At 32.2% G+C, this 27,378-nt stretch overlaps 2 protein-coding genes across 18 annotated transcripts in view; one reads left to right on the forward strand and one right to left on the reverse strand.

The window, feature by feature from the left end:
• Ndae1 (Na[+]-driven anion exchanger 1) overlaps positions 1–22,670 on the forward strand; it is a 51,513-nt gene extending 28,843 nt beyond the window's left edge. For 3 of the 14 annotated variants that reach the window (XM_011642531.3, XM_011642529.3, XM_011642534.3), the window contains 19 exons: positions 1,487–1,625; positions 2,068–2,287; positions 2,640–2,763; positions 3,523–3,699; positions 6,449–6,553; positions 8,339–8,442; positions 8,887–9,072; positions 10,597–10,803; positions 11,068–11,477; positions 11,687–11,852; positions 12,106–12,264; positions 12,704–12,853; positions 13,098–13,373; positions 13,525–13,914; positions 14,182–14,289; positions 14,658–14,792; positions 18,447–18,628; positions 19,418–19,541; positions 20,907–22,670. In XM_011642531.3, coding sequence (XP_011640833.2) covers positions 1,487–1,625; positions 2,068–2,287; positions 2,640–2,763; positions 3,523–3,699; positions 6,449–6,553; positions 8,339–8,442; positions 8,887–9,072; positions 10,597–10,803; positions 11,068–11,477; positions 11,687–11,852; positions 12,106–12,264; positions 12,704–12,853; positions 13,098–13,373; positions 13,525–13,914; positions 14,182–14,289; positions 14,658–14,792; positions 18,447–18,628; positions 19,418–19,541; positions 20,907–20,984 — 3,440 coding nt within the window. In that variant the 3' untranslated portion in view covers positions 20,985–22,670. Of the gene's footprint in view, positions 1–1,486; positions 1,626–2,067; positions 2,288–2,639; positions 2,764–3,522; positions 3,700–4,396; positions 4,460–6,448; positions 6,554–8,338; positions 8,443–8,886; positions 9,073–10,596; positions 10,804–11,067; positions 11,478–11,686; positions 11,853–12,105; positions 12,265–12,703; positions 12,854–13,097; positions 13,374–13,524; positions 13,915–14,181; positions 14,290–14,657; positions 14,793–18,446; positions 18,629–19,397; positions 19,661–20,906 lie in introns of those variants that run through there. The other 11 variants (XR_016139976.1, XM_011642530.3, XM_011642533.3 and 8 more) reach the window with 11 other exon arrangements.
• On the reverse strand, positions 12,096–27,108 carry LOC105429518 (uncharacterized). Of its 4 annotated transcripts, none has more exons than XM_011642548.2 (4): positions 25,052–27,107; positions 24,837–24,905; positions 24,673–24,762; positions 12,096–13,943 (listed from the first exon to the last, which is right to left on the reverse strand). In XM_011642548.2, the coding sequence occupies exons 1-4, from the start codon at positions 26,177–26,179 to the stop codon at positions 13,929–13,931; spliced, it is 1,302 nt and encodes a 433-aa protein (XP_011640850.2). In that variant the 5' UTR covers positions 26,180–27,107; the 3' UTR covers positions 12,096–13,928. The 4 variants fall into 4 exon arrangements, with proteins under 4 accessions (XP_011640850.2, XP_011640849.2, XP_011640851.2 ...); XM_011642547.2 differs by having other exon boundaries at positions 24,673–24,773; positions 25,052–27,100; XM_011642549.2 differs by lacking the exon at positions 12,096–13,943 and adding an exon at positions 24,415–24,557 and having other exon boundaries at positions 24,673–24,773; positions 25,052–27,108.
• Between the last annotated feature and the right edge of the window lie 270 nt (positions 27,109–27,378).

Below are 27,378 nucleotides of genomic sequence, written 5' to 3' on the forward strand. Positions count from 1 at the left end.
GTGCACGACACAACACGTACATTATTTCAGAGGAGGGTAAGCTATTTTCCGCGTTCGCGGGGATACAAACGAGATTGACAAAAATGTTGCAGTAATAATCAAATAAATGCATGCGCCCGCGACACAATTGGGTATCTTTAGAATTTTGTGATATTATTATGTTTGTGAAATAACAGAGAGTTGCCTCGGAGATTTGTAATAATTTTCATATCTCTGTATTTTCGCGTTTTGGAGCGCTTTAAAGTTGGGATACACAAGAAACGACAAAAGAAATTATTCACAGATTTAACATCAAAATAAAAATAAATATAACGTTTAAAATACAATATCACGAAAAATATTTTCACGTATAAATTTACTCTTTAATCCTGTGATAGATCTCATAGGTCAGTACAAGTAATTGATTGATCTCAAAGTCCTCTTTACATCGGCGATAGTTATAAATAAAACAACAGGTCGGGGCTATGGATAGCTGCTTCTCCTGCCATTTATTTTATATAAAATAGTATTTTACCCAACTCTATATAACTTACACAACAGGTTACACAATCGTTTTAATCAAAAGATTTTCTATCTTTTTATTCTGCTTTCTATGTGTCTCTGAAAGAATCTTTCTAATGTGCATGCGTCATCTATCATGGCGTATACATGTGTTCATACACATACGTATATATACATATACATATATATATATTTTATGCTATTTGTCGGTCAATCGATCAACGTCAACTTCCTTTCAGTCCGCTTCGAAATTGACGCGGTCAAAGAGACGTTTCGGAAGCGAAATTCTGTCCCCCTTTTACGTTATACAAGTTTCATTGACATCAAGCCACGTTAAATACTTTTGTGTTGATATCCTCCAATCCTCTCCAGCCAAATCTTCTTTCCTGATCCAGTCTCTGACCTCATATTTTTCTCATACATCCTAAATTTACAAAATCTTTATCCTGTCCCCGTTAATATTTTACTAGGAAAGAATCTAGTTTCTCTTTTATATACTACTTTATATACTATGTTTCTAGACACTACATTCATTCGCTCAAGAAATAAAATGCAACATGGCATGTTTTGGAAACTGATAGTTTACTTTTGTGCTTGCCTATCGTTCTCTGCACGTAAACAAGGATACAAGACATCTTAACGATTCATTGTTTATCTCTAATTAACAAATTCGCAAATTCTCTTCTAGAAATTGCTTCCAATTAATCTTTATCTGACGAACCGTGTACATAATGAAAACTCAAAGCCAGAATTGTCTGCTGTTATAATATCAATACTGTATGTACTTTGCATTCGTCAACTTTCTCAATCGCACTTAACTGAAGCGATGTCATTTTAAACAAATTTCTTATCTATTATATTTGACGTATATTCTGATAAATGTACATCCTTTGTATATGAATATTGTACATACTCTCGCATATCTTCGTCTCGAAAATGCGAAAATCGAAATCGGTGACTCACGTAGCATTGCACAATTGTTTAGTCACTCCACCAGCCCAGAGAGTACAGTTTATCCTCGGCGAGGAAGTCGGTGACGATGCACACGAATCGCATCCGCTCTTCTCGGAGATGGAAGAGCTCGTCAAGGATGGCGACGAAATGGAATGGAAGGAAACAGCGAGGTAAAGTTCGAATTGCAATCCCACCTCGTTGGGTTTAATCTTTGAAAATGCGGGAATATGTTTGCGGATGGAAACGGATGGCTACGCATTGAAACCGTCGGCGGATTTTAGATATAATATATTTCCATCAAAATAATGTTGAATTCTCTCATTTGCACGTGCAATACAGTGACAATACGTATTATAATACAAGACAATTTCTATCTTTTAAATACATCAAAAGACTGAGCCAAAATATTAATGATAGCATAAAATATTATGATAATCTTCTTCTTCCTTCTATATTATAATAATGATAATTCTTCGAAACAGATCAAATTCATTTAAAAATAGAAAAGGAAATTAAAAAAAAATTAAACTTTTAATATAAAAAAATTAAAAATGTTTTTTTCAAAAATTATATATTTAAATATTTTATTTAAAAATTATATTACATATATAGATGGATCAAGTTTGAAGAAGATGTCGAAGAAGGTGGCAATAGGTGGAGCAAACCTCACGTTGCCACTTTATCACTGCACTCTCTCTTTGAATTAAGAAGCCTCCTTTTAAACGGAACCATCATGCTCGATATGGAGGCAGCCAGTTTAGAACAGATAGCTGATCTTGTTCTCGATAATATGATCAATAAAGGAGTACTCTCAGTCGAGTTACGAGAGAAGGTAAGCAAACGAATGTCATTAAAATAGCTGTCTTATTAAAATAGAAAAATTCTCGCGATATCTTTGGATTGACCGCAAATACATATATAACACATTTTATCGTAACATATATATATATATACAAAATTCATTCATCTTGTTATATCTCATTGTATAAGGTTACAAAGATAACGACGTCATTGGACATCTGTTACCAGGAAAAATTCATTATTGATTTAACGATAACTATAAGATTTATAATTTCTACCTCTATACTTATTCCCGTTATTTCTAATTTGAATCAATACTTTGACATATCAGCCACACGTGCACATTTAAATCAATCGATCAAGCAGTATTAATATCATTTCAGGTGAGAGAAGCCCTTCTCGTTCGACATCGGCATCAACACGAAAGACGTAAAGACAATAACATGTCGAAGTTACCGATCATAAGATCGTTAGCTGAGATAGGACGCAACCATTCCTCCTCAAAAAGTAAGTTTCACATTACTGCGTCGTCTCAGTGTCGGTAAATTACTTTTTGACAGGTTGCCGATAGCTCTACACAAATAATGTACATACTTCTTAATGTCAGGCACATGGATCACAGATCGCTCAGAAACACAGATTGTCTCAACGTGATTTGCACCACCCCGTTTATCTCTCAACGTGCGCGCGCTTTTGCTTACTTTCTCCTTTAAGCTTTTTTATTTTATACTTACATTTAATTTATTATTTCTTCTAATTCCTCCTATTTTCTTATTTTCTCATTTCTTATATTTTCTTTCTTATTTTTATATAATAAATTATTTAATCTAATAAAAAATAATTAAACAAAACGACCTTTTCGTTTTATCATAACTTTTATTTATTTAAATTAATATATTAATACATTATATTTAATTTATTATTTTTCTTAATGATCCGAAATAAATTTAATAGGTAAATTATAACGACCAATTTTTAAGTTCAAATTCAAATTAAAATCGATTTTTTAAGTTTGTAATTATAATCATTTTGCTACATTGATTTAATTTTTCTTTTGTTAATCTTCGATATTTTGGATCGTTAGGGTCTGCTATAATTTAAGCTAATTTAATTTAAATCCTCTTAATTTCTAATCCAATTTTGTTTTTATTTTCACCTGCATTTTCGTTGAAGACCACCTCGGTGGCGGTGGCGAGACGAAAGAAATCGGGTCCTAAGGCGTGGCTAATTTTGTAAAAACACGTACGACACAATCGACATTTTCAGATTGCGACTGTTCATGTGGTATGCATGCCTTGTTGACGTCAGATTTGCAGGAGCGTCGTGATCCGAAGGACACTTACGTACCCTCCGTCGCCCGCAGCAGCAGCTGCCCGAACTCGAACACGGCTCCGCTGTCGAAAGAGGCGAAAGACCTCAAAGGGCCGTACCTTCTAGTTCCAGGTACAACTTAGGCCAGTTGATCCGCTAAGCAGCCTTGGATTGCGGTGCTTTCGTCGCTTTACTAATCACACCCCCCCCAACGGAACAAGCCACTAACAATTACTACATGCGTGTATCAATTGCTTCACAAATTCTAGGATGTTTTTATTGCTGATGAAATTAAATGGTATTCAAAGGTATTCGTGAATCCAATTATGTTCCAACTTTGATTTGTAATTTGATAATTGTAAGTTGAATAAACTTACAATTTGTAACGAAGTATAGAATCGTTAGAAAGTTTATTTTATTATTATATGTTTAAATTGATCACTATATAACGACGACATTTTTTTTATTTTGATTAAAATCTTGGAATAACAATTTAACGAAAGTATTATGAATCTGGGAGGCAAGCGATACTTTTAGCTATAACTTAGTACCATTAGATTGTGTGTCATAGTGTGCGCCGATCAAGCGAGGATCAAAATGATCTCGATTGTCGCTGGATCCGTCCGCGATCTATTGGATTTACAAGCCATGGTCATTCCCCAACTGCCTGATGTTTCTTGGTGATTGTCTTGCTAATTGATTGTCAATGTGGAATACTTGGCATCATCAAGACTACTCATCGCCCTCATCGAGTCATCCTCTTCGTACTCCGAAGCTCAAGCCGATCAAAAATTTGTAACTTACCATCGCTTTTTTTTTCTTTTATCAGACGAATTTGGCATACCCCACGTGGTGGGATTCACAACGTGGTTCGCGATGTGTCCGCTAAAAGGTTAGCTCGTCAGATGATTTACTCTCTCGATTCTACGAATCTGCACAAAATTCTACTTCACACTTATCTTCCGTCTACATTAAAGTCTCTTTTCTGCCTTTCGTGTCTTATCACGTAAACTTATGATTGATCACGTGACAAAACTTATTCTAATCTCTCGTCGATCCTTTCTCTCCTACTATTTCAACTATGAAACTCATTGAAACTGTAATTGTTTTTTTTAATTGTAATGCACAAGAATTTCAACTATAAGGACACAGCACCATTTAGCATCCTTCTCGAAGTAAGAATTTCGAGCAATCTGACAGAATTCACGTTGTAGAGAATTTTATAAAATAGCGATTTTTTTTTACATAATATTTTTTTCTTTTACATTCAGAGTAATTTATAAGGAAATTTCCTGTAAACATGTGTCCTTATTGGCGAGAGTTGTAAATGTCAATGACATTGCAGCGAATAAGGTTTCATCTATTATAGCCATGACTACTGTGATCGATTCTACTCCTCTCAAATATATCCTGGTCGCCCTTAGTACTCACCGAAATGGATTACAATTGCTAATCTTATGCGGTACAGCAACACGAGAAGTGGATTGTGGTTATCTAGCGTGATCTGTATTCTCACTGGCATTAAATGTGGCTGTCTAATTGTCCTCTATTACTCCAATACTGAATATCACCTTTCGATTTAGACAAGCGAGATTGGACAGCGATATTAAATGCACGATGAGAAAACGGAGAATTTTTAAATGCAAATGACGGGTTTACCTCCTATCGTACGTGACATTACTACGATTCATCCATCGCGGTCTCATTATCCATTGATCAACATGCACGTTTCTTCGTTGACATCGTAGGCCGACGATTTTATAATTCCGATCATAAGGCATGAATCTTTCATTGTAATCGTGTATAGGTGCACGTAACTCGATGTAAACCCTGTCTACTGTATATTTCTTATTCTATTGTGCATTTATACCTCTCAGTGTTATAATTGACTAATCTTTTTTCAATGTCCTAATTAACTAAGTTAATCCATTACCCTTGTAATCCGCGAAGAAGGATAAATAAAAGTGATTCTTTTAATTCCATATTTTGTGACCTGATATGTTCTATTTATATAAAACGCAAAAAGATAAATGTTGAAAAGATAAATGTTGTTTATTATAACTAAAACAATTAGCAAGTCGGGCGTATCTGCGATCAATGCAAAATTACGTTCTTGCAAATATCTTTCTTAATCAACGAGGAACTTCGTTATTAATACGTATTTTCTAAGTGTCAGAAGTTCGCCATGAGCCGTTTGAGTTTCGTGGCTGTCGCGAAATTTGCTGACAAATATATGAAAATAAAGCATTAAAGCATCAACAACACGGCGAAAATAATCGTATAATAAAAAATCGCGCAAGGAAATCTCACGTTGTATTTATCATCGCCATGTGCGTCTCTGTGATATTTCGTGCGGATTTTCTATAGTAAAAATAGAAACAATTGCGTGCATAATTTTTCCCCCGTGGTAACATTACAATCAGTACGTGTACAGGGAATATTCCGGACTATTTGAATTGTTTGTTCGCACGCGACAATTTCCTTCCAAATTAAATTTTGCAGATTGAGATTAATCGCAGGTATGCCAACGAGGCAATCACTTTTAATTTTAACTTACGAATATTCTGCATTTCGCTGAAGGATTATTTAATTATCTTTATATGAAATACAATTTAAAACGGACTGTGTATGTGTGTGTATGTGTGTATGTGTGTGTGTGTGTGTGTGTGTGTGTGTGTGTGTGTGTGTGTGTGTGTGTGTGTGTGTGTGTGTGTGTGTGTGTGTGTGTGTGTGTGTGTAAATTGTCTCGAATGACTATATTTTGAATAACCGAGATCAAAGCGATCGCGCATTATTACGACGGCGGACGAGCCTTTATTCCTTCTCGCACCTTCCTTTGTAAATAAAAGATCCTGGTGTTGTGTTTCATGCTCATTTTTAGTGGAAGAATCGAATTCCGCTCCGGTGATCGCCGGCGCAACAAGTCAGGGCAGTGGAGCAGCGCTGAATGCTGGTAGCCGCTTCCTTGCGATACCCGGCAATCCCGGTAAACCGCTTTTCTGTGCTTGCTTTTCTACTCATACACACCTTCACACTCGCGTGAGCCGCATTAATCTGTAGTGGAGTTCTACACGTACACGTAGATTAATCTGCCGTAGCAATTATCCAACGCTGTTGACGTACGCGACAAATGAGAAACCGTTGTGAGATGGAAACGGATTGTTATTGGAAAGCGGAAGACTTAACTCTATTTCGCTCGCGAGAAATTACTAAAGAGTCTTTATCGTGCCGCGGAATGATGGCCAATTTGCGAATAGCGCCAGACGTCATTACTCCTCTTGCCATTTCGTGAAATTAATTAGATTCAGACGAAATTAATTAGATTCAGTAGAAATAAATAACAAAATTAAATTATTAAAAAAAATATACTCTGTTGTTAATTATTAAATATTTATTAGAAATAATTCAAGTATTTAGATTAAACAATTGCCAGAAGAAATAACAGACACGTTAATTTAAATCATTATTTAACTGTCATAAATTAAAAAGTAATAAATATATTTTTTCAAACGATTTGATTGCTGCAAGAGAGACTATTAAGAGAAGATCAAATTGTAAAAGATGTAAAATTTATATTATCTCAGGCTTCTACGATAAGACGCTATTGGAGAAATTTACAAGGGTTATCTTAGCAAGGGGTTGCTGGAGATTGTCCTTGACATTTGATGCAAAGGTCAAGTGTTACTTTAAGTATGATGGCTTCGATCAAACAAAGTTCATTTAACTCGTTTAATCAAATAAATCGATCGATACCGATTACATAGATTGATATCAGAAAGAATTAGACAATTATCACAAAGATTTAGATTTGATTGTAAATAACGATTATAATTAAAGTTATCGCAATTAATCAGTATAATATAATCTTTTAAAAACCATTTATATTTCATAATTAATTTTTTATTTGATTATATTATACCTTATTTTTTATCAGATAATAAAATGATTATTTCGTTAAAAGATATAAAAGATTTAATTGGTTTTTTTTAACGAGAATTGGCAATTTATTTTACAAGATAGCATATTTTATTTACAAAATCGAAGATATTAAACAAATAATATTATATTGCAAACTGGATATCGAATTATTACGAAAATTAATATTATTTTATTTTACATATGAAAATCATTGATATTTATGCGCTGTTAAAAATATTTTTAATAAACATTCTTATATTTATTTTACTTAGCTTTTATTTGTGGATATCTGTTTGTAATAAATATTGTACATTTAATTTTACTATTACCACATCTTAATTTAATAAAAATTTATTTTATATATATTTTTGTAGTTTATGTTAGTTCTATTAACATAACGGAAATGAAAGATTTATCTTGAATTTATAAACGAGTTTCGCGCTTGTGAATATAAATCATCAACTTCTTGAAAATTTTCTTCTCACTTCACTCCGACAACTTTTTATTATTTTATAAGTGTAGCACTTGAATTGGCTGTAAAAATTTATGAGTTTTCGCAGGGGTGTGATGAACGATTTTGCAATGGAAGATAAAGGCACGTTTGCCCTTTTTGCATCTGCGATAGTCTGTCTTAAAGAAGAATATACCGTTCTAATCATAAAAACGTGCGAATAACATGGAGTGTTAAATTCGAGCCGCATGAAATTACAATCCATCTCACGCACGCATCTCGAGGATTAATGACGCATGAGCGAATAAAAGCCGTCGTTTTCCTTATTGCATGCCATTGACAAGGGTTATGACTCAAGTTGCACGTAAAAATGCAGTAGGCAGTAAGCCAGATTTCTTTCAGGCCAAGAACCAGGCAGCAACGGCATGGATCGAAGTCCCAGCAGCGTGTCCATTAGTAGGAATCACAGCTCCTCCGCTTTGGAGAACGGAGATGCCAATCATAGGGTTCGTAACTGCATTACAGTTCAGATTAAATTATTAGAAATCAAATCCCCCGTAATTTAATATATAACTGACGGCTGATGCAATACGATAATTTATCGCGCTTAGATTATTATTAGATTATAATTATTACATATCTTTATGAGTTATCGTGATTACATTAAAAAATTTTAAATTTATGCAACGTATAATATGTCTACATATAATTTAGCTTTGTAAAAATTTAACGCGAGTTATAATAGTCGACCAATTATTTTCTGATATTAAGATATTTTCTGATATTAATATCGGACAACTGAAAATTGCTTAATTTTCTTAGTAATTTCTTTAGTAAAGAGATTCCCCCTTCTCTCTTTCTCATTCAAATCCATGTTCTTTAATATCGAGATTAGTCCTTTCGAGGACAGCTTAATCCGTAGAGAAACTTTAATTCCATTTTCTCATTAGGGTAATACGCATTTTATGAGAAAGATACCAGCCGGCGCCGAAGCAAGCAACATACTCGTGGGTGAGGTCGATTTTCTTGACAAGACTTTGTCCGCATTCATCCGGTTAAGTCAGGCCGGGATAATGGGGGACCTGACAGAAGTTCCTGTTCCGACGAGATTCATCTTTGTCCTACTGGGACCCATGGTAAGAATACTATCACGTAGAGAGTAGAGATCAGATTGAATGCGAAAAGTAAAAAATAAAATATGATTGTGATCTACTTCAAGCAATATTTATTTCAGATGCAATCATTAATTTGATCTGAAAGAATTGCTGCTATAAAAGGAGGATACAAAGAATTTAAAAAATATTTTCGATAGGGGGAAGATTTAAGTTTTAACTCTGGCTAAGACGATACTTTTTAAAATAAATTCCTTGTAGGTTTATAAAATGCTTAAATATATTGATTAATATTATATGTAATATTAAATTGACAATTAATTTGATACTGTAATATTTCTTTGGGACAAATTTACTTCAGGATCAAAGTAATTGGTGTGTGATTTGAAAAATATAAAAACAAATTGAAAATTCCTAAAAATTGTTAATAAATACAAAATATTTATTTTTAATTAAAATATATTTACTCATTTACTGTAAATATAATTTGGTTTCTTTTCTTATTTAAATTTAGATAAATTAAAATATTCTTTTCAAATTGTAAATCATAAGAGAGATAGCTTTCTATAGCACAGAAACTAAATTAAGTTTTTATTTTTGTCTCTTTTGAAAATCCAATGTGCTGTTTTCTATGCATTTGAAAATATCGGAAAATCCCTATGGACATTACTGTGTTCAAAAAGAAAAAGTTCAAAAGAAGAAATATGGCACAAATGTGTTCTATAAACTTGAAACTATTTGAAATATTAGAACATCAATAAAACGCGTAAACAAATATTGCGTAATGCAAATAAAATTTCTGCTAACGTCAATGCTATCGGATAAAATCATTGTATATTTATACAAGTGCATCAGGAATTAACAAATTCTTTAAAGTCATTTTGAAGTTATCCAATCGAATCAATATCTCTTCTTGACTGTTATATCAAAGATTTATCTGATAATCATCTTCCACATTCAATCTCAAATCAGATGGGAGCTAAAAAAACATAACAAGTCCGAACCATTTGTCCATTTTTCTTTGCCTTTATGTATATGCATATCTAGCTTAACGTCGATTATCTAAAATCGTATTTTAATGATGTTTTTCTTCTTATGTAAAAGTTACCTTTTACGTCATCAGTTTTTACATTATATGTATATAATCTCTTTGTGATAAAATTATTTACCGATAAAGGGATTACAGTTTATTTTAATGCTTTACACATCGCTAATAATCTTTATAAAATCTTACAAAGTCTTCATACATTATCTCTTCTTGTGTTATTTTATAACATATTAGATAATTGTTTCATAAATTACACAATAATTATTATAATATATAATGTTACATTAATGTGATATTTTACGAAATTTTAATATTCAAAATAAATTGCTTAGATACAAAATATTTGTGTGTGAGGATTATATAGAAAAGTAAGATTAAAATTATATTAAAATACACACACAATTTACGCAAGTGCATGATTATAAAATAGATTTAATTTTTAAACATTAAATATGATATAACCGAATTATAATATTTTATATTTCATGAATTATTTCTAGGGTGGGATTTCGGGTTTTCACGAAATCGGTCGAGCTATGGCAACTTTGATGTCCGATGAAGTCTTTCACGATGTGGCTTATAAGGCGAAAAATAGAAATCATCTCTTAGCTGGTATTGATGAGTTCCTAGATGCCGTGACGGTATTACCACCCGGTGAATGGGACCCGGCAATCAGAATAGAACCTCCAGCCGCTATACCGTCGCAGGTGAGTATGGTCTCGAGAATAAGAAGCGATATAATTTTTATGAGGTCGGATATTGATGATACAAATGCACGTAAATGCACATAATCACTATCTTTATCAGAAACAACAGGAAATGTATATTAAATACCGTAAAAATTTTTTTCTATGTATGACAGCATTGAAAATTGAAATCATTAAAATTATATCGATTTTAACGCTTAGTTTTAAGATACAAGCGTAGAAAGTATTCTCCACTTTAAGCGCAGCTTGTTTTGACGTTCTTAGGAAGTCAGAAAAAGACCCAAAGAGGAAAAGCCTAAAGAAGAGTTTGAGGAAGCTGACGAACAAAAACTAAGGGAGGAATCTGGCCTTGCGAGATCCGGCAGACTGTTCGGCGGTCTGATCAATGACATTAAGAGAAAAGCTCCGTTTTACTTGTCTGACTTCAAAGATGCCCTTGCTCTTCAATGTGTAGCGTCTTTTATCTTCTTGTACTTTGCCTGCTTGTCGCCCATCATTACCTTTGGTGGTCTTCTCAGCGAGGCTACCGGAAAGAACATGGCTGCTATGGAATCACTGGTTTCCGGTTTCGTTTGCGGCATAGGATACGGTTTCTTTTCTGGTCAACCCTTGACTATACTCGGTTCCACTGGTCCAGTTCTAGTTTTTGAAACGATTGTCTACGAATTTTGCAAGTGAGTCTCAATAAAATTTATCTACGTGTCAATCAATTTCTTACGATGAAAATTTTTAATTATTGCATATATCTATATTTTATTAGCACTCTTGATGAAGATTGCAACTTGATGAAGATAGAGATAGATTCAATGAATAATAAATAAAATACAAATTTATTTATTTTTTTCTTTAAAATAATCTAATCAGATTATTTTTCTTCTAACAGAAAAGTCGAGTGGAGTTATATGTCCTTCCGTTTCTGGATTGGTACATGGATCGCCGTAATCCTATTAATTCTCGTTGCACTTGACGCAAGTGCTTGCGTCTGCTATATTACTCGATTTACGGAGGAAAATTTTGCCACCCTCATTGCTTTTATTTTTATTTATAAGGTAGGAAAAATTGTGTTACAGTCCAGAAAAAAACAAATACAATATCGAATAAGTTTTTCTACCAAATTTTTCTATCGTATAATTTTAAAAAATTATTTTATTTATAATATTATATTATTCTATAATAATAAGAAAAGTGTTTGTGTGTTACATGTGCAGTTATCTAAGCAAAAATATATAAATTGCGCATACAATATGTTTCAAATATATTTTAAATATTATGTAATATTATAAATTATATCATATATTTTAGGCAATTGAAAATGTGCTGTCAATCGGTAAGAAATTTCCCTTAAATACCTATTCCGATGAAACATTGGATTACGATTGCTGGTGCAAACCACCGAATATTAGTTTACCATCCAGTTATGACCACATGAACTGGACGACATTGGATAAGACAGCTTGCGAGGTAATAATATCGGAAATGTAATATACGATCAATTGTACGATAATCTGCTTATCAAACATGCTGTTAACCAAACATAATAACTTCGTTGCATCTCGAAATTTGGATTTCGTTGAAATGCGTCAATATTTCTATTAAATCAAGTTATATTTCAGCTATCCGTGTAATCTCGTGTCATTACAAAAATTGCAGACTTTGAATTTCAACTCGCCTTGTATAATCATAAGTGATAAGAAACATCGAGCACACAAATCGAGTCGTTACGATCAATTGCAACAATCAAATGCGTATGCTTTTCATTCGTTCTTATCTTCTTGAGAAATTACAAGTTTCTGCAAGCAGCTAGATTACTAGGCATTTCTAAATCCGCAAGAATATATGATCTGTAAGGCAATCCAATTCGCCTGCTCTTTGATATTGTGTTCGTTATTGCTTCTTTCAGAATTACAATGGCACTATGGTAGGCAATGGCTGCGACACACCGCATTACGTACCCGACGTGTTCCTTATGTCAATTATCCTATTCATGGGCACGTTCTTGCTGTCAGTAGAGCTCAAAGATTTCAAGAACGCTTTATTCTTTCCCTCAAAGGTAAAAATATACGTTTTAATTAAAGAAGAAAATGTAAGACCAATTTTATTTCCCTTGAAGATAGAGATTCAAGAGAAGGATAAATTTGTGGAACATATCTTTTCGCGTTAATTTTAAAAATGTTCTTTGTTCCAACGTTAATGTCTCAAGATAATACACATTTTTTTTGTTTTTATGAGAATTTAATAATTTATGAAATTTTTTTACAATGTAACTTTTTTTTTACATTCCTGTGTTATTTCAGGTGAGACAAGTGGTGAGCGATTTTGCAGTAATAATCGCGATATTCTCTATGAGCACATTAGATCATTTTGTGGGCATTCCAACGCCAAAATTGGAGGTACCGGCAGAGTTCAAGCCAACGTTAGAGGGACGAGGATGGATAATTTGGCCTTTTCAGAAGAATCCGTGGTGGAGTGCTGTTGGTGCATTCCTCCCCGCTTTATTGGGCACTATATTGATCTTCATGGATCAGCAAATCACGGCCGTTATTGTTAATAGAAAAGAGAACAAGTTAAAGGTGAGCGGTTACTTCATCGAAACGCCTCTGTCTATTCTCGTCCACGACGTGAAATAAATATAAAAAAGGGCACATTGCGATGATTAATAACTCACAAGAATGCAGCAATGATAGATAAACGATATTAGTAATTTTATCAATGCTTTTGTAGAAGGGATGCGGGTACCATCTAGATCTCTTCGTTCTGGCGATCCTAATCGAAATATGCTCGGTAATGGGCCTTCCATGGTTCGTCGCAGCGACAGTCCTCTCTATAAACCACGTGAATTCGTTGAAATTGGAATCCGAGTGTGCCGCGCCGGGCGAGAAGCCGCAGTTTTTAGGTGTCCGCGAGCAGAGAGTTACTCACATACTGATTTTCCTGATGATCGGATGCTCGGTGCTTCTAACACCAATGCTGAGAAATATACCGATGCCGGTGCTGTTCGGTGTCTTCCTGTACATGGGCGTCGCGTCACTGAAAGGTCTTCAGTTCTTCGACAGGATTCTGATCATGCTGATGCCCGTTAAGTATCAGCCGGACTACATGTTCCTTCGCCAGGTAAACGAATGATTTCAATATTTCGATATCTTCAAAGATCGAAACACATTTTTTTTTAATTTATTTGCCTTTTTTCATATGTTTGGAATATATTATTTTTATCAAAACTTATTTAAAACATTTTTTTAATTTTATATAATATTTTCTTTAAACATGAAAATTTTTATGTAAAAATTTCACATTTTTTTAAATTTCCCATTATTATATTAAATTATTGCATATAAAATTATTATATTTTTCATATTTAAAGTAAATACATATTTTTAGGTGCCATTGAAACGCGTACATATGTTTACTGTGATTCAGCTTGCTTGCCTTGCCTGTCTATGGCTCATAAAATCCTTTAGCCATACTTCTATTTTGTTTCCTTTAATGGTAAGTAATTAATCTAAAGATCTTTCGAACTATTAATTTAATTTTGATAATTTTTAATAAATTAGAAGTTATTTACATTCAAATAGAAATATACTATTATTCTTTTCGAATACCTGCAAAAGGAATTTTATAAGAAATTAATTATTTAACTATTTTATTTAAAAATAAATTATTTTACAAATAAAATTAAATTACTAACTTTTTAGGATCATAATTCTAAGAAAAAGTTAGTTTCAATAAAATTATCTCATTACAGCTAATAATATTATATTCTCATGGTAGCATTAATTTTTAAGTTAATATTTTAAGAAGAAAAAATAATATAATATATTTTTATTAGTGATATAATCGTGTATGAAATTTTGCAGCTTGTGGTAATGATCGGCATACGTAAAGCCCTGGATCTGGTGTTTACGCAACGCGAGTTGAAAATCCTCGATGACATAATGCCGGAACCAAGCAAGAAACATGCCGACGATCTTCGCAAGTTGGAGAACGGCGAGGTTAGCACCGCGACACGAATATTAAACGCCATCACCTGTCGCAAATAGCATACAGACGGTGATCGCGTGGCGAACGCTCGCCCCGTGGTCACCATAACTCTCTCCGATTTCGGAGAATCTGCCCTTTGCAGAAGAAACGATGTATATTACGACGAATAAGCGGACAAATGACACCTAAAGCAAATTAGTTTTTTCGTCGCCGCGAGGAACAGATTCGAGTAAAGAGATAGGATCTTCGAATATGAGGCTAGAATACAATTTAATTTAAAAAGTGTCAACTTTCGGCCTTTAATAATTAAAAAAAAAGGAAACAAACGGACCAATAATTTTTATGCAAAACGCACACTTCCTACGGTTACTGTTACGTCGAAACAACACTTTGCTCCTTTTTATGATCAAGAATTTTTTTTATTTTCGCAAAAGACATTTTACCGTCTGAATAGAGTGATGAGAACTAGGTTGATGAAAACGGTATTACACAAAAAAAAAAAAACATCGAAAATACATATATGAACTATGTCTTCGGAATAAAAGAATTTTTTTGAAATTTTTGCGAATTAAAATCTGCAATTTTATGGAAATACATGATATTTGTTGTTTCGAGCATTTACTGCGGCAAATTTTTATACTTTTTTTTTAACGAACTCCAAAAACTCGGCCTCGAAAGCCATCCTCTCGTCTTCCCTCGGAACATGTGCCAAACAATCTTATCCTTAAATCCAGGTGGTGTACCAGCCGACCAGTATTAAAATAATTAAAATAAATATAATGATAATCGTTGTTGAATTTTTGAATACGGTAGACTTTTGGATACCGCAATCTTAAGCATTTGTATCGATAGTATCGTTGTTGTAGCGAGATTAGAGATTAATGTGTTGAATGTTGATCGTTTTTTGCGAGCGCTTCAAACACGTCGACATAATCGACGGCTACCCGAAATTTTATTTTGTGCAACACCTCACTCGAGATTATTGGTTATTCTTCAATGGTGAACCGCGTGCCATGAATTTTCATCGATATCGATGATTGATATGTGACGTCTTTGATGGAATTATATAATTATTTTTGTTTTTATATGTTGACGATATAGGCGAATTTAAGATAGGTATAAGAAAATGGAGTCTCCTATTTCATTATCATGTAAAATAATTAAAATTGAATAATACTGTCATGCACGAGTATAATAATCGTGACAAATATAGTCGTGTGTATCAACCACGACATGATAAATTATTAACGGTTATTAAGGGAAATTATTGTTGCAAGCAATATTGTATTTGATCTGTATGTTCGGGTAAATTAGAGTGTAGCGTTTCTCTTCTACGTAATTTATACATTCCAATTTACAGAAAGGGCTGTTTAAAATAAAATTATGATCAGTTCACCATGGGAGAGTACACGCTCGCTGCATTGCGAATTTTTTAATATATTTATAATTAATTGATTACTGAAAGGGAAGCAGATTGCCTACCTACATAAATGGTATCAACGAAGATATTCATCGAATAACGATTGACGCACCGCGATCGATATTTGCGACTTGGCGAAAAACAAAGTATTCATTGCATTTAATATATCACCGTGTCGCCGATATCCCTCTCTGTGGACCATTCGGGATTCTTGTACTGATTTAATGCGCCGTCGTACACACAATTCACTTATCTTATCATGTAAAAATACATTACTGTTTCGAAACACACGAAACCTTTTTATATAATTCCAACAATTCCTAACACAATTAACGGCTCACGTAATTTAACAATACATTCACCTGCCTGAGAGCTCTTGTACTTATCTTTCATAATAATTAAATATCAGTTGCTCTGATTATTAAAAAATTATTATTAATTGAGAAACAACAGTAACATACAAAAATGAAAAATAAATGCAAAATACACTAATACAGTACTAATACAGTAAATAACAGTAGCTCAATGTTTTGTAATAACTAGTGTTTAGTTTACATATTTATATTGTAAAATGAATCTCACTATCTTTTTGGTTCCATCATTTTTATTTGAGTTTTATTTTTATAATTTAAATACGAATTAAATTTAATTTATATAAAAATAAAAAATTTTTAATAGCTAAACTACTTTAATAAGCAAAAATAAAATTACATATTTATTATATGTTAGGTTAAAATTTATTATCGGGAGATTCTGTTTCAATTATTTTGAATGTCTTCAAGTTTTTGTTATCTTCATTTTTTATTATAAATCAAATGACAACGAAGAAATAAGAAAAATTTTCATTATATAATTTTAGCAAAATAAGTAGAAATTTAACATGTCTAAAACGGTGTAATTATTTTTATGTATAATTTCTCATATCATCCGATAAAATAATATCAGTAAAAAAAAAATAATATAATACTCTTCTAATCATTTTAACGCGAGCAAGGCAATTAAATGAGACGTCGCACTGTATAACAGCTGACAGCGTGCGTTCGTTGTTAACAATGCAATTAAAGACAGAATAACTGAGCAGAAGCACACCATGACTCACGGAGGAGAGTGACGATTCAGCGATAGAAAATGAGAGAGCGAGAAAGAGCAACTGAAAGAAATCAGACGAGCCGGACAATCACGGATATCGAACGACAATATGGAAATTGCAAATGAAAAAAATGCCAGTCGTCGAATCCTCCGCCTGTCATCGGTACGTCACCATAAGTGCACGTCACATATAGTTTCGCCGCATATAGCCGACAATCATTCTTTCAATATTCTTTCTGCAAACGAACGATTCAGCGAACAACAAACACTCTACGCCCATTTATAATCGGAGAGACTTTTTGGAGAACGGACGCGACGATGCACATTGCGATAGATGCGTCTCAATAATCGTACGCTACTAATCGCTAAATTGAATAATAGCATGTTATGAATGCTGCTTTCTGCAAATTACGTGATGATAACAAGAACATGTTGCATCTAATGCTAATCGAGGGTTACCTATATCGGTACAACTGCACGACACTTTTATTTGCTAAATTATTAAAAAGAATAATAACAGATATGAAATTAATAAAAATGTACCTGTTAATATTTATATTCTTTTTAAATATTTTGATATCATCTATAAATGCTAATACCGTCTCGCAGGGTCTAAGTATCAATGTCGATTATTATCATTTGACATATCGGTCATTACGCGTGAATAGAATGATAATATTCATCGTAATTCTCAAGGTGAAAAGAATCGTTATTTTAACATTACTTCCCGTTCCCGAGAGAAAACTAACTGAAAACTGTTAACATAATTCTACAGTCGTCATAGGCTCGTCGTACTGATTTTTCTATTATGCATTCTTTTCTTAGATTTATCTACACATCAAGTTACACCCTTGTAAATTTATTTATAGCGTTACGTGACGTCCCTGACCGAGCGTTATTACTTCCTCATATACATTTATAATTTATTGCCGCGTATAATTGACTGGTTCGTGAAATACATGCTGGCAAGTAACGTATCACGCCTGCTTCCCGACAATTTGAAGGCAACGCAAAGTTCGCTTGAATTTATGCATGGCCTGATAGAAATCCATCGCGCATTAAAGAGAGAGCAAGAGAAAGAGAGAGAGAGAGAGAGAGAGAGAGAGAGAGAGAGAGAGAGAATGAGATTCAAACTATTGTTTCATTCGCCCTGCAGGATCAGAACGAAACAATGGGATATGGACCCCCGGGAAACATTCAGATCTCTCTGGCGAATGGGAACATCATGAAAATTCCTCTGGCGAGTATCAACATCAGCGAGGAGGTGAACAAAACTGGTATCTGGCAACAAGTCAACGAAGGCAACGAAAAATCGAAGCAGTCAAAATCATTGATCAAGTAAGTAGTCGAATTTCATTTAATTTTATTTTGCAGACTATATAACAATCAACCGTACAAATGGAATAATCAAAATTGTTAATTAAATATTACAAATTTTTAATAACTTTTATTAATAAAATTAAGATAACACTTATTTTAATTTTATATGATTATTAATATGAAGGATTATTGTGTTTTCTCTCTTTATATTTTATTGTATTTTTTTATATATTTTATATATTTTTGCAATTTATTATATATTTATATATTTTATTCTTCCTCTTTTCTAAATACACAAAGGATTTTTTTTGCGTTTCTTCAAGATTGACGATCCATCAATGATGGATCAACTTTGGTTAGATATTCATGGAAGCTTAAATCGCAAATTCCATTCATGTAAGGCACTGTGATTATATAGAATCAACACATTATAGCAACTGGAAAATAATAATTATTAAACTGTCAATCAAACGAAAATATCCTCAATCAATCTGATGAAGATAATAAAATACTGATTGATAATTAAGGGGCAACACGATTAGTCGCAATTGAAATGTAATTAAACATTCATAGAATTTAGCTTTGTTCCAACATAAAATTTAATATTATTTTCTTAATAAATATTATAAATAAATATTATAAACTTTCCATAAAATATAAAAGATATTAGAAATGTAAAAGGTTTGTTAACTTAATGTTAACATTTTCTTGACAACGACTAATTTCGATAGAATAAAAAGGATAGAAATTAATGTAAATTAACTTTTAATTGTTAAAACTAATTAAGTTCATAATTGCCTGAATCAGCGTGGGAAAGCAAAAGAAGCATCCGAAAAAAGACAACTCGTTGCTGGCTGACGAGACAACGAGGCTGACGACAATGACCGAAGAGGACGAGGATGACAGTGGGATCTCGATCAAGGTGACAAATGTAAATGACTTTAAATTCTAACTACCATCACCATCACCAAAATCCGAAAATTCATATGGCAAGACACACAGCAAGAGCACCAATACACCGGCATGCAACATATCCCATGCACTGCTGCTGTGAGTAAACTTACAAACGAGGATGGCATGACGATCCTCGTCGAGTCGAGTCGACATAAAAAGCAAATTCTGACGTGGCCGACTCACTATAGAAAATTTTCATAGACGACGAGAATTAAATTTTTATTATAAGAATATAAATATTTATATTTATAAGAACGACGATAACAATGCATTTAAATATGTAAAATATTATACGATTATGTAAAATTTTGTGGTAATTTTTATTCAGAGTTTTTATTTTATCAAGTTTACATAAATATCTTGTAATTATGCAAATTTGAGAAGATATAAAAAGAGAAATATTTTTTTTATCTTTTATTATTATAAGAATTTCTGTCTGTTATGACTAATCACATTTAGTTCTCTTCGTAACAATATAATATGAGTCTATGAGATTCAACTTTGCAACACTTGCTCTCTCTCTCTCTCTCTCTCTCTCTCTCTCTCTCTCTCTCTCTCTCTCTCTGCTCTTACGAACAAGTAGTTTTTTATTGATGCAAACACTGAAGTAATTAAAGATGAATCGAGAAAATGTTACACGAGTCTGATTTATTTCATTTTCTTCTTGCAATTTATTTTTGAATTACTTAATTTTTGTAAAGTAATTAATTCTCCAAAAAATATATTATACGCAATTTTGCATATAAAGGTGATAACTGTGCATTTTAGATATTCGAAAAAAAATTTAAATTCAAGTATTTAAAAAACAGACTGACATAACGTTTTCTCTCATATGAGTTTTGTGAAATGAGATAGAAACATCTAATCGCACGTTTCCTTTCTGTCATTATTTGCGTAGTATAAATGAATTTTATCGTCGCATGAGCATTAGAATTTGTACTTAGTTATAATCGATAAGATGCATAAACCAAAATTTTATTGTTTTAGATTTATTTAAAAAAGTTTTTATTAAGGTTAATCAATTCTGGAATATCCTGCTAATTAAAAGGTATCATATGTAAAAAGATGTAGTACATTATATTGTATAAAATATCTACACTATCTCATCAAGTATAATTCAGAATTTCTTCATTTATATATTATTTATAATCATTTAATCATTTAAATTTTCTAAGAAAGTTAAAATCCTTTTTTAAAAAAATTTTCAAGATAATAATCAGTGATAAAATGCAGTTTACTATTATTTATCTTGTTTAAAACTTTTTTAGGAAAAGCATTTATTAAAGCAAGTTTTAAGGACTAATTAAACAAAATTAATAAATATTTTAATTCGATATTTCAGGTAGATTTAATACGATCCAAGGAAAGCATCAGTCCTTTAAAAGCAAATGGTACTACCTCAGCCGAAACTTCTGTTTAACAAGAAGATAGCAGAAATAAATATTTCAATACATAGCAGTAGTTTCTTTAATAAATCATTTCATCTAGCGTTTCTATTCTACAATCTCTATTTTTATTTTATGAATTTCGATTTAACCGATATAAAAGTCATAAATCATACACTCTCCAGAAATTTGTATTCTTCTTCGAAGTAATTTCTAATTCTATCATTTATCTATCATCTTTAATTGTATTATATTTGTACTATATTCAGCGAACAATGCTCATTGCTCTTCGCAAGTACTTTGCAATTTATACTGAACTGTAAATGAAATCCTTCAGTGCATAATCTCTGTGTTTGTACATAGAAACAACAAATTTCCAACAAATTTGCCAATAGTATCCAATTGTGATTTTATGAAATCTCTACTTTCATCCCGATAGAGTAGTTTTGTGATGTCTTGAACTGCGATAGAGTTATGTAAATACAATTTTAAAAATATGTGGAAACATGAGGAGCAGTATGTATTTTAATTATTATTCATGCCTCGATCAATTCTACTGTATTCCATGTAAATTGCAAAAACATGACATTTAATTGCAATGAAGAAGAAGATGTTCCAAATAATTAAAAAAAATAATAATTCGAAGTAATAAAGGTGTATAATACGTGTATAAACGTATGTTTTTATGTTTTAATGTGAATAATGACGGTAAATAAAATATAATAAAATTTAAAAACATGATCAAGCTTGACAAGATTTATCGATTTACAAAAATGTATTTATATTAGAAATTTATGAAAAACGCACACTTTCAAATCGTGATATGATATTCAGCGAATACGATTGAACAAATATAAATTAAAAATATGTGGCATTTATAAAATACGAAATGAAAAGTAAAATTCGACTTTTCACGGAGAATTACTCTGGCGTATTACTTCACATATTTAAATATTCAAATAATTAATATATATCACTATAATTTTTATTCTTATAGATATGTATGAAACAAATAGTAATAATATTAAACAGCAACTCCGCAAATTTCATACAAATATCACGATTCAAATATCCAGATATGTGTGCAGTTACAATTATTCGAATATTTAAATATTGACAGCTGTAATTTTAAGTTTATCGCATATATTAAATTTTAATTAAAAAGCATATTGTGTTATCATCATATAATAATATATGACACTGTACGTAGCTATTAAGTAGTTCAAGTAACTTTATAATCATACTATATATCTGCCAAAGAAACCCCACAATTATGTAGTATGTATATTGATACTTCCTTCGAGGGATATCTCTTACTCTTATCGTTAGCAAGTGTTGTTAAATGCGGTGCATATTGAAGAGAAAGACTAATATCGCTTAACTAAGCAATCTGCGCTTGAATATTTTTTATTTATTCTCTGTAATATTAATATGATATTTTAGGAGACAACAACTATGAAAGCTTGAATTTTATAAGCTTGAAAAAGTAGGAAGAAAGGAAATGCAATACACTATTATATATATGAACAGAATTTCTTTGTCTCCGAACCATTGAATGATATTAACTTTCTCTTTTCTGATTTCGAAAAATACTAATATCTTGCAACTTTTACGAAAGCAACTTTTTAATAACTGTGAAACACTCCTCTCCAAAGTATTCACAAAATCGTCTCAAAAAAAGTTTCTTTTCTTATTAATAGTTTATTTTTATCACTAATACTTTATCACTAATACTAAAAATCAAATCTCAAAAATATTTAAGAAACTTATAGCATATTTCTGTTACTTCTTAAAATTCCAAACTAGCCAAAAAATCTTGCGCGCTGAATTTTCAAACTCTATTTTCATAACTTTTTAACATCTGGGCATGCCCAATTGCGACAATATGATATATTCTAATTATAATAAAGTTAATTTCTTTACCGCAAGATTTTTACCAAAAATTTTATGTATCGATAAAAATGTACTGTGTTTTCTATAGAATAACGCAGTAATAAACAATCCCTTGAAGGATATCCAATTTCATAATTCAAAAAAAGGGATATACTCGTTAATTCATATATCATTATTATACATATATCTGCGATATTTAATAAATAATGAATAAATAGAAACGAAAATATTCTGTTGGTTAATATAGATAGCTGTTTGTTAAATAAAATTATTTGAATTAACTAAGTTAAGACAATTCTTAATATATGCTATTTTTCAAAGGAATTTTCCAATTTCAAGCAAAAATATTTTATAAAAAAAAATGTTATTTTATTAAATTATGATCCATTTTCATATTGAATTTGTGTATAGCAGAAATAATTAATTTTAAAAATTTCTAATATGTGAATATTTACATTAACAAACGACTTAACATGTATATATAACTTGTACATGTCAATCCAAAATTTATGAAACAAGAAAATGCGCAAATTTTTCTGAAACAATTTGCGATAGATTTACGATTCGCGAGAACAAAAAATTTCATTCATAAAAATTCCTCAATTTGGCTAATTAAGAAAATACGATTATTACGGCATAAATATTGATATGGAATTTTTAGAAAATTGAATAATTAGCTAAAACAATTATGACATATTTTTTTATACGGTCATTTTGCTAACAGGTAGTTTGAGAAAACGTGTTTCAATAGGGCAAAAAAAAAAAACGCAAAGAGATTGCATCTTGCAATCTCTTGTATGTTTAATTCATAGAAAGGCTCAAAAGGGAAGACCTACAATTAAAACAATATGAAACATTTATATCATGCTGGAAAGTATAGCCGTGTGTACTTTTAAGTATATTTTTACGTAAAGAAAGCGTGCCCCCGCGTATACGGGCCATTTAAATCATGCGCAAAATCCATTTGTCAAAGTGGAAATTGTAACATCAACGCGATATGACGTAATATGTGATGCTCAGCGTATCGTGTCATCGTAGTGAGAGAATACGAGGGAGTGTCGCGATCTTAGGTGCGAAAATAAACATGCGAATATTAGAATTTATGAATATGATGTATAGTATGAGAATAACTTAATAAAAAAAAAGTGTACGATATGTGTGTTAGTGCGTTCCAACGGTGAACTTCAGCGCGATAATTAGGAGAAACGTACTCTCGTTTGAAGATTGACGATTTCGAACGCGTATCGCAGCGAATTCACGATGGCGGATGGGCTATAATCGCCGACGTAGTATTAATTGGTTGTGATTAGGGGAGACCGAATCTCGGAAATTAGCCTCCGAGTTGACGAGGAAAGTAGCTGATGCCTGTCATTATATCTTTAATCATGCTGTGTTACTTTAAATAAATAATGTGCAATTAAAGATGAAAAATGATTACTACCGTTTTCCATTACGAAATACGTCGTTAAATCTAAATATTACAGACGAGAAGCAAAGTTACAGAACTGTGCTTATCATCAATTAATTGGGTTTGACATTTCAACTCAAGGAACTTCACGATACACCATTATGTCTGCTTTCTTATTTTCTATTTATTATTTTGCTTTTAATAAATCTTATTCTCGTGTACAGTTACAATGTGATCTTGATGAACATGAACTTCCCATTTGAAATTGCACGAGTATCACTAAATACGTTACCACTGTGCCGATTAACTGATAAAAATTAATCAAAATTATTAAAATTATTAATTAAAATTATTAATTATTAATTAATAAAGTAATTTAATTTATGTTATGATTATTCGTATGGAATTCTAAATATTCTCACCGAATGAAGGAAAATATTATCAAGCACGAAGTATCCGTTAGCTGTGAATTGTATCTTGCGATGTAACAATTGAAGAGAGAATTGCTTAAGCTGTAACAAATCTATGATAAATGTTGTTACGACAAATATTTTTTGAAATCGTTTTTTGAGCAAATTTTGGTTACCTCTGATTTTGTCTCTTTGCCGATCGCGCAGCTTAAAAGACTGTGCACCACGTTGCCCGTTTTTCTTATCTACAATGAGTTTATAATTAGAACAATGCCGTGCAATTTCCATAAAATTTTCGATTTTATTTGTCGACAAAAATATTCTGTTTTTTTCTTAATAAATTGATTATAACAATTCGATGAGAAATTTGTTGTTACGTCGATTATCCTACCTCGTTCAAAATCTTGGTAATTCGGTTGGCGAGGAGAGAAATAGGATAAATAAGAAATATTAACCAGAAGATGGTATTACTGAGAACCTCGTACTTTAAAATCTCGTCGGCCATCAACAGAGGTGAGATAAGATAGTAGCCGTTATATATGAGCGTCAGGAAGAGAAAAGTGATGGCGCACAGCACTGGCAGTGAATAAAAGTCTGACACGTTCTCGGAGATCTCACAGAGGTGAGAGTGCATATCCCGCAGCTGCAGCAGTTGATGAACCGTGGAATTGCTGACTACGATGCGACGCGTTTGATAGAGAGACTGCGGCCGAATGTCAGGCGTGTTGATCCTGGACAGACTCTGTATCGCTCGATTCACGTCGTCGAAGTCCGCCTGGATGACTGTAACCAACAAGAAGTATTGTATCAACAGCCAGCCCACGTGAAATGTCGGCACGATATCCGTTAACCAAGAGACTGGGCTCGCGTGGAAAGCCATGATCTCGGTGGTCAAGAGGAAGATCAGCAGGCAGATCTTCAAGACGCAGGCGATGATCTGAGTACCGAGGACACGTTGTCGCCGCAGCGGCGAATACAAACGGTACAAACGATCCATCTCGTGCTCGACATTCATCAATCGATTGGCGATTCTCACCAAGGATCTCTGATCGATGCAGTAGCTGAGCAAAATCGCGCAGATCACCAAGGTGCCAAGTACAGTTTGCAGAATCTCTATGCCTACGGTCAAGTTTGTCTTGTTCTCGTATTGCATATTGACTCTGAACGGTATCGACACATAATTCGAGGCGATCATCAAGCTACCGATTACGACATTGTAGACGATCCCGAATTCGGAATATTGAAATATGCACGATATCTTGTTTTTCTGCGTGACGACACGGTGAGCGAATGTGGCGAGACCGAGGAGCTTGAAAAATATTATTGCTATCCTAAGCAACCAAAATGAATTTTTACGTGGCTCTGATGTTATCTTGTTCACTTTCTGCTTATTAATTTTCTCCGTGACAATATTCTCTTTATTCGGTTTTTTAAAGAAATTGGAAATTTTATTGACATCCATGAAGACTAAATTTTCAATCGAACCGGCGACATTTTTGCAATGACTATTTTCTTCCATATTCTAGTCTAAAGTTGATATCTGCTTCTCTTCTCCATTATGAGCAAAGCAACTTATTATATTTACATCTTTCATTTTATGTATTTTGTAGAATTTTTTAAAAATATATTTTATTATATTTTAATTCGATCTTCTTTTTAATATAATGTGTGCCTTTATGAGATATCCGCGTGAAGATTTAATTTGCACATTTGAAAAAATATATTTGTCAAAATGTTTTACGCGTCTATCATTCATAGATATTTCAAGAGATGTCCGTGTCGTCTTATCGATATTTATCTTTCCAATTGCTCTGAATCCAAATTAATCGCGATTCTTTGAATGTCATATACGATCAATCTGGTAAATCCACGTGCACTCGAGTCTACTTTATTCTTCATTCTTACAAAGGTGCACTGAGCATACGGAAAACGATGACGCTTCCGCTAATGTCTTCCTCGTAAGCGTCACGTATGCAAAACATTATTAAATATTAAATTTGTGAAAGTCATTAAACGTGATGATAAAGAACATAAAGTCGATATTTCAGCTCTATATCAGTCGACACCGATCCCGTGATGAAAATAACCGATTACTGGTACGTTGTGTTACGCACTTAGTGACATCCACTGGAATATTTATTACCTATATATATATATATGACATGATATACTGGCACGATAATACGGAATACACTCTCCATTTTCTCCAATTGTAATGTTAGATTATCACACTAATTAATGATCACGACTTGAAAAGACAGTTCCTTATTATTGCACTATATGATAATATTATATCGATGTCTTTTTATAATTTTTTAAATTCTAAAATAAAAATAAAATATTTTTTAGAATACATTAAATATAAATATAAATTCTTCTTTCTTAGTAATATCCCATTAAAAAAAATAAAAATATATTTTTATGCATTTTTATTTTAGAAATATCTCTTGTTGCTACAGAAGATATTTCTTCTACTGTCAAAAAGAATTTTACCTTATCTCGTGAATTATCCATCTAAAGTCATATCTGTACAAACATCATAAAAGTCTTCCTTATATCATGTACATTGTTAATCTATATAGGTCTTCAAAAAAATTGGAAATTTGATGGACATTTGTAAAAATCTCAAAATGTCAAATTCTCAATTAGACTGAACATACTTGCAATAATTATTAATTCGATTTTAAACTTAAATTTTTTCTCTATTATACTTTTTCT

Source organism: Pogonomyrmex barbatus, unplaced genomic scaffold (assembly GCF_055798465.1).
Source record: "Pogonomyrmex barbatus isolate J1 unplaced genomic scaffold, ASM5579846v1 scaffold3, whole genome shotgun sequence".
NCBI lineage: Eukaryota > Metazoa > Arthropoda > Insecta > Hymenoptera > Formicidae > Pogonomyrmex > Pogonomyrmex barbatus.

Excerpts from the sequence above, each read along its gene's own strand:
- LOC105429518 (XM_011642546.3), bottom strand. The coding sequence starts at position 26,179 with ATGGAAGAAAATAGTCATTGCAAAAATGTCGCCGGTTCGATTGAAAAT. Across the intron at positions 24,906-25,051 it reads TTACCAAGATTTTGAACGAG|ATAAGAAAAACGGGCAACGT; the intron begins GTAGGATAATCG and ends AACTCATTGTAG. Across the intron at positions 24,558-24,672 it reads ATAATATTTTCCTTCATTCG|TTAATCGGCACAGTGGTAAC; the intron begins GTGAGAATATTT and ends AATTTTTATCAG.